At 47.8% G+C, this 14,432-nt stretch overlaps 1 protein-coding gene across 4 annotated transcripts in view; it reads left to right on the top strand.

Annotated features, from left to right (window-relative positions):
- The window catches only part of LOC139226291 (uncharacterized), a 136,252-nt gene that overhangs the window by 53,520 nt on the left and 68,300 nt on the right, over positions 1–14,432 (top strand). For all 4 annotated transcript variants that reach the window (XM_070856938.1, XM_070856937.1, XM_070856940.1 and 1 more), the window contains 6 exons: positions 833–994; positions 4,190–4,305; positions 6,151–6,194; positions 8,386–8,489; positions 10,013–10,184; positions 11,504–11,611. In XM_070856938.1, coding sequence (XP_070713039.1) covers positions 833–994; positions 4,190–4,305; positions 6,151–6,194; positions 8,386–8,489; positions 10,013–10,184; positions 11,504–11,611 — 706 coding nt within the window. The remainder of the gene's footprint in view (positions 1–832; positions 995–4,189; positions 4,306–6,150; positions 6,195–8,385; positions 8,490–10,012; positions 10,185–11,503; positions 11,612–14,432) is intronic.

The raw sequence follows: 14,432 nt of genomic DNA, 5'->3' as shown, positions 1-14,432 counted from the left end.
CCCTCCTCCCCATATGGTTTAATGAGTACTGGTCACTCTTCCAATATCTCACCCAAGTGGCTGCTTTTTTAACTTGTAAGCCCAAACACTGAGGTCAATGAGCTATTCAACTGCAGGAGCATAATTACCAGTCTGCTCTCCCAACATCCACACCTATTCCAGCTCTCAGAATAGCAATCAGGAATGCAAATCCTGACTTCTTATAATTTCCTCTTCTGAGCCCAGGAGCATCGAGTAGTGCTGACATAAACAAACTCCTCACTGACCGAGGATTGAATCTGCCTGATCTGTACCTCACAGTATTACACTGGATAGTTAGTTTACCCACTATGCCGCTGGATGAGCTCAGCTTGATTGGCACCCCATCCACAACCTTAAATATTCACTCCCTCCATCACCGACGTACCATGGCTGCAGTGTGTACCATCTACAAGATATACTGCAGCAACTCGCCAAGGCTTCTTCGGCAGCACTTCCCAAACCCGCGACCTCTATTGAGTAGCCGGACAAGGGTAGCAGGTGCATGGGAACACCACCACCTCCACGTTCCCCTCCAAGTCACACACATCATCTTGACTTAGAAGTGTGTCAGTCGTTCCTTCATCGTCACTGAGTCAAAATTCTGGCACTCCCTCCCTAACAGCACTGTGGGAGCATCTTCACCACACGGACTGCAGCGGTTTAAGAAGGCGGCTCACCACCACCTTCTCAAGGGGCAATTAGGGACGGGCAATAAATGCCGGCCTTGCCATCGACGCCCACATCCCGTGAACGAATGTTTTAAAAACTGTAACTTATTTTGTGTGTCACTAAACTGTTCGATGTGTCACAGGGTTTTGTAGGCATTTTAGACCTGCCAGCGGTGTTGTTGATCTGGGACCAGCTCTTTATGCAAGACTGGAAGCCGCAGGTGATGGAGGATTTCTGCCTGGCCATCCTCCTGTTACTGAAGGAACCTTTGATGGCAGCTGACGATCATCACAGTTTGCAACAGGTAAGACGAGAAATAGATTTTTGTCCCAAAAAAACCCCCTTTCATGCCCTCCTCCAACTCACAATGATTCCAGGAGTGTATCTCTGAGACCCGGAGTTTACACACGGAGCTCACTGTGAAAATTTAATGAAAAGCTACTAAATCAACGTCGTTGTTTAATTGGTTCATAATTAGGACTGCTGCGTTATTCTAATTTTTATCATTTAGATAAATCCGCAGTAAGAATTTAACTTCACATTCCACTTAAAAGTTCATATATCTTAGCAATAAATTATTACTGCAAGTTTTTTAAAAGATCACTAAGTTAACCTAGTTCTTTGCATCAGGCACAATTGCTGTGCACTCTGTGGGGTCAAGTTTCAGCCTGACTTGCTCCTATTTTTTTGGAGCAACTAGTTTAGAATGGAGTATCTTAGAAATTGCAATTCTCGGCCTTTAGCTTGCTCCAGTTCTAGTGAGTTAGAACAGTTTCATTTTAGAACAGATTTTTTTTTCAAAAGAGGGCGTGTCCGGCCACTTACGCCTGTTTTGCAAGTTTAGGCAGCGAAAACTTACTCCAAACTAACTTAGAATGGAGTAAGTGTAGATTTTTGTACGCTCAGAAAAACCCTGCCTACACTTAGAAATCTGGCGTAGGTTACAAATCAGGCGTAGGGAACGAGGGGGGGGGTTAACAAACACTAAACACGTCACTTTTACAAATAAAGAGCCATCATCAATAATAAACCAATAAATCAATCCAAATAAATTAAAAAATAAAAATTTAAAAAAAAATTAAAAACCACTCAATAAATAAAAAAATTATTTCTACTCACTGCAGCACCAGGGAGAAGAAGGGAAGAGAAGATGATGGGGGGGGGAGAGAAGAAGATGGGGGGGGGGAGAGAAGATGATGGGGGGGAGAGAAGATGATGGGGGTGGGGGAGAGAAGAAGATGGGGCTGGGGGAGAGAAGAAGATGGGGGGGAGAGAAGATGAAGGGGGGGAGACAAGATGATGGGGGGGAGAGAAGATGATGGGAGGGAGAGAAGAAGATGGGGGGGAAAGAAGATGAAGGGGGGGGAGAGAAGAAGATGGGGGTGGGGGAGAGAAGATGATGGGGGGGGGAGAGAAGACGATGGGGGGAGAGAAGACGATGGGGGGGAGAGAAGAAGATGGGGGGGGAGAGAAGAAGATGGGGGTGGGGGAGAGAAGATGATGGGGGGAGGGAGAGAAGAAGATGGGGGGGAGAGAAGATGAAGGGGGGGGAGACAAGATGATGGGGGGGGAGAGAAGATGATGGGGGGGGAGAAGATGATGGGGGGGAGAGAAGAAGATAGGGGAGGGAGAGAAGATGAAGGGGGGGGAGAGAAGATGATGGGGAGGAGAGAAGATGATGGGGGGGGAGAGAAGATGATGGGGGGGGAGAGAAGATGATGGGGGGGGAGAGAAGAAGATGATGGGGGGAGAGAAGAAGATTGGGGGGGGAGAGAAGATGAAGGGGGGGAGAGAAGATGATGGGGGGGGAGAGAAGATGATTGGGGGGGGGAGAGAAGATGATGGGGGGGAGAGAAGATGATGGGGGGGTAGAGAAGATGATGGGGGGGAGAGAAGAAGAAGATGGGGGGGGAGAGAAGAAGATGGTGGGGGGAGAGAAGAAGATGTGGGGGAGAGAAGATGAAGGGGGGGAGAGAAGATGATGGGGGGGGAGAGAAGATGATGGGGGGGTAGAGAAGAAGATGGTGGGGGGAGAGAAGAAGATGGTGGGGGGAGAGAAGAAGATGTGGGGGAGAGAAGATGAAGGGGGGGGAGAGAAGATGATGGGGGGGAGAGAAGATGAAGGGGGGGGGAGAGAAGATGATGGGGGGGGAGAGAAGATGATGGGGGGCGGGGGCAAGATGCAGGGCAGGTGGGCCCCGCCGCTGAGATAAGATGTGCAGGCCACTCGGCTAGGGATAGGGGCGCCGTCCCTTTGGCCTGGGCTAGGGTCGTCGCCCCGGAGACAGGACGCGCGCAGTTGCCAGCGCTGTTTTCGGCGCAGGGCTGTAGCTCCGCCCCCAGCAGCTGCTGCTGCGCAATGCCGAGGTGGAGTTGGGCCTACAGCTATCTGAGAATCGCGGGGTAAGTATTCACCGCAATTTTTGTTCTATCAATTAGGCGGGCCTCTCCAGTGTGCACCGTTCTAGTGGGCGGCCAAAACTTCACCCCTATAATTGGATGGCCAATAAATCATGGTGCAGGGGAGCAGCAGGAGTGGGACTTCAAAATGGGATGGGAGAATTAAAAAATATATTTGTGAATGTATTATTCAAGTGTACTAAAAAATGCATTTGTTATAATATATTTGGGTTTCTGGGGTCTTAAACAGCCCCTGATACTCGCTGGACCTGGTTACACCTGAGAGTACTGCCAATTGAGACACTGGTAATCTGTTGGGATAGGCTGGAGAACAGGTGCACCAACATCAGTGTCCTCGTCCAGTCTAACATCCCCAGCATTGAAGCACTGACCACACTCGATCAGCTTCGCTGGGTAGGCCACATAGTTCGCATGCCAGACACGAGACTCCCATCGCAAATGCTTTATGCAGAGCTCCTTCATGGTAAACGAGCCAAAGGTGGGCAGTGGAAGCGTTACAAGGACACCCTCATAGCCTCTCTGGTGAAGTGCGACATCACCACTGACACCTGGGAGACCCTGGCCGCAGACCGCCCCGAGGTGGAGAAAGTGCATCCAGGAGGGTGTTGAGTTCTTCAAGTCTCAATGCAAAGAGCGTGAAGAGGTCAAGCGCAGACAACGGAAGGAGCGCGCGGCAAGCCAGCCCATCGACCCCAAGGAAGAGCATCCGGGAGGGCGCTGAGCACCTCGAGTCTCGTCGCCGAGAGCATGCAGAAAACAAGCGCAGGCAGCGGAAGGAGCGTGCGGCAAACCAGACTCCCCACCCACCCTTTCCTCCAACCACTGTCTGTCCCACCTGTGACAGAGACTGTAATTCCCGCATTAAACTGTTCAGCCACCTGAGAACTCACTTTTAGAGTGGAAGCAAGTCTTCCTCGATTCCGAGGGACTGCCTATGATGATGATGAGATTTGGCAAAAGGTGGGCATCCTGCAGCCATATTATCAACCAATGGTCATTGCAGACAAGTTACAAAAAATATGCAATATGAAAGAGGCCTTAGTGCCACAATTGTTACTAAACATGTTTTGTTCCTAAGGTATTCCTTGTACATGCCAGCCACCTATATACATTAGATATTCAAAGGTCCTGGATCCACTTGCAACAAGGTGGCCTACCAGCTGATATTCCTGGATTGAACCAACTTAAATTGAGGTAAGATATTTGTTTGGATAACACCCAGCCAGCAGTGTTTTATTTCAGGGATTGGTTGGCTCCAGATCAGCACCAAGGCTAAGTCCCAAATTCACTGGCTCACATTAAAGTTGATGCAAATGCACTGCCTCATAACCTTTGTCATAACAGAGGAGCTGCGGTGCAAAATGTCAGCCTCCACATGGCTAAAAACAATGTATAATGCTGATATTTATCAAAACTTTCTATATGTGTTGAGGTAGAAGATCAGCCATGATCTTATTGAATGGCGGAGCAGGCTCAAGGGGCCAAATGGCCGACTCCGGCTCCTATTTCTTATCTTCTTACGTCATTGTGTAAAATAGGGAGTTGACTACTTTGCAAAGAAACTACCCTATTGCCCCAGCAGAACAAAATAGGCCTCCCCTGCCCTGGGCTTCCCCGCCCCCACCTGCTCATATGAGACCCTCCAAAAAAAACCTCCCCACAAATTACCTAAGTGCCAGTGAGCCTTCTATCACCCACCATCATCATCATCATAGGCAGTCCATCGGATTCAAGGAAGACTTGCTTCCACTATAAAAGTGAGTTCTCAGTTGGCTGTACAGTCCAATGTGGGAATTACAGTCTCTGTCACAGGTGGGACACACAGTGGTTGAAGGAAAGGGTGAGTAGGACTGGTTTTCCGCACGCTCCTTCCGCTGTCTGCGCTTGATTTCTGCATGCTCTCGGTGGCGAGACTCGAGGTGCTCAGCGCCCTCTCGGATGCACTTCCTCCACTTTGGGCGGTTTTGGGCCAGGAGTTCCGCAAATCTACTGGGAGGATAGACACACCAACGTCAGTGTTCTAGCTCAGGCCAACATCCCCAGCATCGAAGCACTGACCACACTCGGCCAGCTCCGTTGGGCGGGCCACATTGTCCGCATGCCCGACACTAGACTCCCAAAGCCAGCACTCTATTCGGAACTCCAACACAACAAGCGAGCCCCAGGTGGGCAGAGGAAACGTTTCAAGGACACCCTCAAAGCCTCCTTGATAAAGTGCAACATCCCCACTGACACCTGGGAGTCCCTGGACAAAGATCGCCCTAAGTGAAGGAAGAGCATCCAGGAGGGCGCTGAGTACCTCGAGTCTCGTCGCCGAGAGTAGGCAGAAATCAAGCGCAGGCAGCGGAAGGAGCATGTGGCAAACCAGACTCCCCACCCACCCTTTCCTTCAACCACTGTCTGTCCCACCTGTGACAGAGACTGTAATTCCCGTATTGGACTGTACAGTCACCTGAGAACTCACTTTTAGAGTGGAAGCAAGTCTTCCTCGATTTCAAGGAACTGCCTATGATCATCCCTTTTGTCATACATTCTCTCCTGCCTTCCACCCAATCACAGACCTTCCCTTTTGTTCTTTCCTCCCATTCATTCCCCCCTTTTTCTGCCTCTGTATTTGCTGTACAATCTCTTACATCGGTAACATTTTCCAGTTCTGACGACAGGTCATCCGACCTGAAACGTTAACTCTGTTTCTCTCTCCTGACCTGCTGAGTATTTCCAGCATTTTCTGTTTCTATTTCAGATTTCCAGTATCCGCAGTATTTTGCTTTTGTATATACTGGGTAGTTAATGTCCACTTTCCAAATCCCGTTTCAGGTGAGGTTTGGCAAACATTGTTGCTTTAATTTATTTACAGGTCTGCTTAGTATTTCCCTTAGTTGAATAATTTCCTCATGTTTAATTTGTCTTTGAACACGCTGGGATCTCTGAGCATCAACAGGGCTAAGTGCTCAGTGATCTGTGAAATTCCTATGACTTTTAACTTAGAGTGAAATACCCACTTTGATGCTAAATTTTATTGAAACATTTAATCCACAGGAATCTGTATGGACCATTCCCAAAGAACAAAGAGGCTTTGACAGGTACAGTCACTAGTTTTCACAATAATAATGAGTACTACTCCAGGGCAATGGACAACCCAAAACAGGTGTGATTTAGAGAACGATTTTAATGTATACTTGCATTTCTCGTTCTGTAATTTGTTTTATAAAATGCTGACATTGCCCTTGTACCACACCCCATTTACAGACAAGGTGGATGGAACTGTCCTGGCCTCTGCCAGCACCTCTCTGAGCCAGTTACTCAGAGGTGTATTAGCGCACGCTGGCTATGAATCACTTGCTGTTTGCTCCACTCCCTCTTTCTTTTGGAGAAGTGCCTAGTCTCTGCTTGGCTCTTGCAAACATACAAAATTAGCAGGAAACGACCATCTGGTCCATCAAACATGCTCCTCACCATGATGCCCAGAGCATCATGACGAAACACTTCCCCACACAAACACCACTCCCCACCCCCTGCACAGATGTAAACTATAAACTATAAGGGTACAGTGGCATAGTGGTTATGTTACTGGACTAGTAATCCAGAGGTCTGGACTAATAATCCAGAGATGCGAGTTCAAATCCCACCATGGCAGCTGGGGAATTTACTTTCAGTTAATTAAATAAATCTGGAATTAAAAAGCTAGTATCAATAATGATGATGGGATTGGACAGGTTAGTTGCAGGAAGAATGTTCCCAATGTTGGGGATGTCCAGAACCAGGGGTCACAGTCTAAGGATAAGGACCATTTCGGACCAAGATGAGGAGAAACTTCTTCACTCAGAAAATTGTGAACCCGTGGAATTCTCTACCACAGAAAGTTGTTGAGGCCAGTTCGTTAGATATATTCAAAAGGGAGTTAGATGTGGCCCTTACGGCTAAAGGGATCAAGGGGTATGGAGAGAAAGCAGGAATGGGGTACTGAAATTGCATGATCAACCATGATTATATTGAATGGTGGTGCAGGCTCGAAGGGCCAAATGGCCTACTCCTGCATCTATTTTCTATGTTTCAATGACCATGAAACTACCGGATTGTTGGAAAAAATCCAACTGGTTCAACTAATGTGCTTTAGGGAAGGAAATCTGCCGTCCTTACCCTATATGTGACTCCAGACCCATGGCAAAGTGGTTGACTCTTGCCCTTTGAAATGACCGAGCAAGCCGCTCAGTTGTACCAAACCGCTACGACAAAGTCAGCACTGTGGGAGTACCTTCACCACATGGACTGCAGCGGATCAAGAAGGTGGTGGTGGGCAATAAATGCCAGCCTTGCCAGTGACGCCCACATTTCATGAACGAATAAATGAACTAAAACTCTTGGGAAAGCCATAAAACAGAGGAAAAAACCCAGGGCCAAGAAGGGAAAAAATGCACTGGGAAATGCCTCTCCAACCCCCTGAGCCAATCGAAACCAGTCCAGGAGATCATACGGACACAGTTTTTATCTATAAAAACACTTGCCTACTACATGATGTGATCTCTACCCCAGTCCAGAACTGGTCCAGATCCATCTTGAGGGCATACAGACAGTCTGCACCCACCACACCAGCTGGCAATGTATTGCAGAGGCTCACTACTCTCTGGGAAAAGAAGAACTGTCCAGCATCCAGTCTATTCCTACTCAGGATTAGGGGTCGGCCATTTAAGACTGAGATTGGGAGATATTTCTTCCCTCAGAGGGTCGTGAATCTTTGGAATTCTCTGTCCCAGAGGAATATGGATGCTGAGTCGTTGAGTATATTCAAGACTGAGATCGAAGGATTCTTGGACGCTGTGAATTAAGAGATATGGGGATCGGGCGGGAAAGTGGAGTTGAGCTGGAAGATCAGATATGCTCGTTTTGAATGGTGGAGCAGGCTCGAGGGGCCATATGGTCTACTCCTGCTCCTATTTTTTATGTTCTTACGTTCTTACATAGTTTAAACTCACCTCCCCTGCTCCTCCCCAATCTGTTAAACATCCTTACACTAACACGACTGAGATCAGCAACTCAATGGATTGGTAAAATCATGGGCACAAGCGTCATTCTGAGAGGGCCTTAATTCTTGAACATGTTGTACCATCATTAATATTCTAAATCTGTGTGCCATAATGTTCTTCTATGTTGACTATCTCTTCATATTACAGGTGGCCTACACTTTAGTGGTTTTAACCACTGCTTTTATTGAAACCGACCCTTATTTCAGGAGAGTTTAATACCTCAGTTACTGTTTGTTTTGCTTGTATTTAGGTAGCAGCAGTGTCACAGATCTTAAAGACACATTGGGTGAGGTCCTACCTATTGGACTAAAGAATATTTCAGTGAAACTAATTTTGCTGCCATCCACATCAGAGGTAAATATCTTCATTTGGATATGAGCTTATTATAGATTCTAGTGATGGGCAGAGGAGGCAAGAGGACTGAAGTGGTTCATCACAACGTCACATGGTTGTTGTGGCGGCCCCGACCTGCGAGAGACCATCAGCGGCAGGTCGGGGCCATAAAAGGAGTGGCGAGCGGCAACCATGGGCAGCGTGGTGGCGTACCACTGCAAGGTACTGCGCGAGCTGGTGCAGGAAGGCAACGGCAGCGAAGAGGGATGTCATCAAGGTCCAGGTCGGTGATTGGAGCGTGGGCCGATACAGCAGGAGCGGCGAGGTCGGGGCGAAGGAGCGGCGAGAGAATATAGAAGGATGTGATCGGGGCCCGGGAGAGGCGTGAGTTCGGGGCCAGAAGAGGCGAGGGCCCAGGGGTAGCACGGGCCCAGCCCACACTGCGATATGTGTGCGCACTAGGCCCGTGCAGCAGAGCTGGTCTCCAGTCGTCTTGGGTAATCCTTGCCTCTGGACCAAGACCGAGCTCTTTGTCAGGTCCACGTGATGGCTGGCGTGCAATGGCCACCACACGTTAAGAAAATCCACGCACAGGCATCTTCCACCCTTCAGGATATAGTTCGGGATCTGGAATAATAGGTCCTTCATTGAAACACCTGTGAACTCATCCCTTTTTGGCGTGGAAGCAAGTCATCCTCAATATGAGGGACTGCCTATGATGATGATGATGATATGGTTGTTGTATTACCTGGAGGAGTGAGTCAGTGATAGTGAATTTGCTCCATTTGAACAGGAGGGACTGGGCAATAATCAGAAGGATTCATTTACCCAGTTGTTCATCTCTGCAACCATCCACAGCAACATGTTCCTCTTTTCTAACTTGAAAATTAAATTTGTTTCTGTATTTATACTCATACTAGATTGAAGTTAATGTGAAAACCATAATAATGTGAAATAGTAACTGAGTAACATACTGGTGAATTCTTCAATCATCTAATTCCATACATCGTTAATACTGATTTCCTGAGATTGTGTTAGCAGTGCAGAATCTCGTCCACTGGCCGTGCATGTTGGGAACTCGGGCATGTCAGCTACAGTATTCCGTCCATTCATTTTAAAAGGCAGAAAACCGCAGCTGTCAAACAAGGCTGCACTCAGAAAATTACTTCCTGTATCTTCTGTTTTTGTTATGTTCAGAATAACTCTATAAGACTGTATACTGTAAGCTCAAACTGTTGTGACCTTGGTCTCTTTAATGTAACTCCAGAGTGAGGAAGCAGCATGGTAGTCTGCCTTTTATACCTGCTTGCCCGGGGTGTGCAGGTGACCCTTGAGTCTCCCACAGGTGCGCCCCCTGGTGGCAAGTCTTGCACACTAGTAAGGTTTACATACATAACAGTTTTGACCTAGTTCCTCTCCACAAGTTTTTAAGGCTCTTTCAAATTATGCAATGATGTTTAATTTTTTTGACTCTCTGCATTGCTTCATCTTCGAGAGTAGGGGAATACAGTAGACCCTGACGCAATGTTTGTGTTTTTTCTCAGGAGTGGTTGAAGGAGTTTGATCCGCTTGCTGTTAAGTTAACTGTTTCTATGTTCTACGGCAACTTGAAGTTGTGCTCAAAGTCATCTCTTTCTAAGCCAATCCTTTTGAATATGAGTAGGAGAACAACAGCTAAGGAGGCAGCAGTGACTGAAGTTACCCTTAGGTTTGATGGTAAGAGTTAGATGTAAATTCTTCTATGGTGACAAAAACATTATTTGTTGATGGCCTGTCTAATAACTTCTTTTTTTGAATCATTCTTCGGGATGTTGCTGGCAAGGCTGGCAATTATTGCCCATCCTTAGTTGCCCTTGAGAAAGGTGATGGTGGGTCTTCTTGAACCGCTGCAGTCCATGTGGTGAAGGTGCTCCCACTGCGCTGTTTGAGGGAGTTCCAGGATTTTGAGCCACGACAATAATGGACTAGCGATATATATCCACTTGGCCTCTACTGAGTCCCTTTCTATGGCGGTGCAGTTCATTTAGAGGTTCAGCAGAATGGAAAATGCTTCAACATCCTACCTTTCCACCTAACTGATGCCCGGTAACATTATATGTTATTAACATCTCTGTGAAATGAGCTCATTCACATGCAGGCACTTGGAGTGTCTGATCAGCACTGGCTTTGCAGCACAGCGCACTGACCACGTTACTGGCTCCTGTGTGTGAAGCGCTTTGGAACATTTCTGAGAGGAACATAGGATGGAATAGGAACAGTAGTCGGCGATTCATCCACTCGAGCCTGTTTCGCTATTCAATTAAATTATGGCTGATATGCAGCTTAACTCCATCCACCTGCTTGGTTCCTTACTACCATTGCCTAACAAATTTCTATTGTTGTGTATGTATAACATAAGTATACTCCCTGTACACTCAATGTACAGTTGCATAAGACGACTGGACATACCTTCACACTGTATGCACTATGCTTGTACCACCAGAGGGTGCAACTGGTGGAGACCTGGAGGTCACCTGTACACCGACAGGTAACCAGGTATAAAAGGGAACTCGCCAGGCTGTACCTTCACTCAGGCGTTGTAATAAATGGATAAAGGTCACCACAGTTCAAGTACAATACCTTGCCTCGTGGAGTCATTACTAGAGAGCTTATAGATGCAATATCTATCAAACACAGTTTTGACATTTTCAGTTGACCCCCAGTATTCACAGCTTTTGGGAGGCAGGGTTCCAGATTTCCACGACCCTTTGTGTGAAGAAATGCTTCCTGGCTCTCATCTTAAGGTTCTGCCCCCTTGTTCTGGACTCCCCAGCAGAGGAAATAATTTCTCTCCATCTACCCTATCAACTCCTTTACCTTACCAAGATAGACATGGTAAAACCGCTATATAAATGCAAGTTAATTCTTTAAACAGTCAAAGAATATTTCAAATAGTGAATTTTAAAGCTGATTAATGTCACAATGATTTCTTTTCCCATTTCACTGCTAACTAAGATAAAAAAAGAATTACTTTTTTGTTGTGTTTTCTCTTTCAGACAGTTTTGAGTTTGAGTCAGTTGATCCATCCGAATTCAAACTCCTGAATCCAACAGAGGACCGACCACATGTCATTATCAGACTACTATATTGTCCCACTGTGAAAGGTACGCGTGTTAAGAGGATCTGATTAAGAAAAGAAATACAATGTGGTGATTCTTCTAAAATAGAAGTTTAGAGAAAATACATCACATTTTAGATGTTGCATTTTGAAATGTGTCGGAAACTATACATAAAAAAAGAAAGTCAGCCATTTCACGTTTTTTTCTGACCTGGTACCAGAAACTTACAAGCTTCTTCCAATTTGCAAACTTCCCTCACCTCACCAAACAGCAATTAAACTCTGACTGACCTTGCTGTGTTTACTTACAGCATTGGACCTTTAAATGGGACAGGCTAATTTAAACACAGCTCAATCCTAGCAGTAGAATAATACATTGTACGCTCCAATCATCTGACTTACCATCATCGGTGAGCTGCAAGTATATTGATATAACCATTTTTCTGTTGGGCCATTATCTAAATGTTTTTTTTATTATAAAATGAAACCGAGTTTTAAAGAAGTGTATATATATATATATATATTCTCTTGCTGTCTTTGCTTCTTCATCATGACTACTCCGATCCTCCATCCTCTGATCCGTCAACCACGTTGCCTCCACTACAGCTCCAAGGCCCAGACAGCACCAAGCCTCCGATCCATCTGGCCCCAAAAGGGCACGTGGGCGGCCGAGAGCAGTGGCAGGGAGAGAAGTGGCGGGCGTCTGAGGGCAGGGCTGGAGAAGCACTGGGCTGCCGAGAGTAGAGTGGAAGATAGAGAGACTGGGGGGGTGTGGTGGGGAGGAGAGAGAGAGACTCGGGGGGGGGGGGGGGGGGTGTGCGGGGAAGGAGAGATAGAGACTGGGGGGGCAGGGGTGGGAGAGAGACTGGGGGGTGAGAGGGAGAATGATGTAAAGCACTTCACTTACTTGGCAACATGAAGACAATCAAGTATAAGAGAAGTCCATTGAAGCCTGACTTCCAGGACTCTCCCACTATAACATACAACTGGATTTTTAATTTGTCTCTACTATTCTGCCTGCCAAATTATTCATAGATGGGGCAGGCATTGTGTACGGATTGTTCACAGGTTTATTGGGTATGAAGTGAAAAGTGACAATGTTGTGACTTCTGGATTTTATCCACTTCAACGATGTCCTTTGTAGGGGGTTGTAAGAACATGATCAGTCTTCCCCGAGTTCCCTCTTTCCCTCTCTCCCCTCCGATCCCTCCCCTCCACCCGTATCTCTCTCCCCTTCCTCCCAGTCTCTCTCTCTTCCCCCCCACAGTCTGTCTTTCTCCCCCCCCCCCCCCACCCCCACCCCAGTCTCTCTCTCTCTTCCACTTCTCTCTCGGCTGCCCGCCACTTCTCTCCCTGCCGCCGCTCTCGGCCGCCCGTGGGCCCTCTTGGGGCCAGATGGATCGGAGGCTTGGCGCTGCCTGCGCCTTGGAGCTGCAGTGGAGGCAACGTGGTCGACGGATCGGAGGGTGGATCGGCGCTGCGGATGGGCGCATGCGCAGAAAAGGGTTAGTGTAAATTGTGCTGAGGCGGGGCGGAGTCGGAGACTATTTGGTCCTAACTCTCGCTTCTGCGCATGCGCCGGGAGACTTAGTACAAATAGTTCCTCCGTTCTTTTAAGTAATATCTTTAGCATTTAGTACTTTATATATTTCCATGATGTCTCTCCTTTAACCGGGAGAGAGAAAGCCTGGTTGGGGGTGGGTGGGAGGTGGTGGGAGAGAAAGCCTGGTTGTTGGGGGGTCGGGGGGAAGAGAGAGAGCCTGCTTGTTGGGGAGGAAGAGAGAGCCTGGTTGGGGGCCGGGAGAGAGAGAGAGCCTGGTTGGGGGTGGGGGGGAGAGAGAGACATGGGGGGAGGGGAGGGGTGGCGGGAGAGAGATGGGATGGAGTGGGAGGGGAGAGAGAACTCAGGGAAGACAGATCAAGTTGATCCAACCCCCTTTACACCCACACCCGATTTCTCAGAAACCTTGGTGCGTCAGGGACATCGTTGAAGTGGATGAAATCCAGAAGTCACGACACTGTCACTCTTCACTTCATACCCAATAAACCTGTTAACAATCCGCACACAATGCCCCATCTATGGTAAGGTCATGTACTTGCGCTGGGTTAAGGCACTTCGGTTGGGGGAGGCAGCACTGGCGCTGGGATAAGGGACTTTGGCTGGAACTTGGGAGGCTTTTGCTGGGTTTTCGAGATCTGTCCTCTCTGGCTTCAGAAGTCAGAATGATCAAATTACAATGTGCAAAGTCAGTGAGAACTTGGGCAGGGCGGTTCCATTTACACATTCCAGGGAAACTTCAGGGTGTGGCTTGTCCTCCAAGGGGACCAATCGGCAATTTGCCACGAGATAACGGAGAGCCAATCAGAGACACGGCGGCCAAATAGTTAGTACAAATAGTTGTGAGCATAAGAAATAGGAGCAGGAGTCGGCCATATGGCCCCTCGAACCTGCTCCGCCATTCAATAAGATCCATGGCTGATCTGAATCGCAAAGACTAGACAGCAAATAGAATCACCTCTTTGAATCATTGTTTTCAATATTCTTTGCTTGACAAGGTTTTAATGTGAGTTTTGCACTTGTTGAGTTTTAGGGCCGGATTTTCGAGGGATTTGCGACTGGGTTAGCGCCGTGATTTGACCCTCCGCGGCAAAAACCCGGTTGCAAAGCCCGGGCGAAATCCCCGGGTACCTGTTTGCGGCGGCGTTTCCAAGTACCGCCAGGGAGAGGTGCGCCAACTTCGATTGCGTTGGCGACCGATTTTCGGCTCTCTCCCGACCCGTACCCCGCGCCCAGAGTAGCGACAGGGTCAAACCTGACAGTGCAGCCCTGCCAGCAGCGGTAAGTATGAAAACCTGCAGAAAAGGTA

The sequence above is a fragment of the Pristiophorus japonicus genome, chromosome 16, assembly GCF_044704955.1.
Source record: "Pristiophorus japonicus isolate sPriJap1 chromosome 16, sPriJap1.hap1, whole genome shotgun sequence".
NCBI classification, from domain to species: Eukaryota; Metazoa; Chordata; class Chondrichthyes; family Pristiophoridae; genus Pristiophorus; species Pristiophorus japonicus.
Note: the sequence above shows the minus strand (reverse complement) of the source record. Positions and strands in the feature narration are given on the sequence as shown.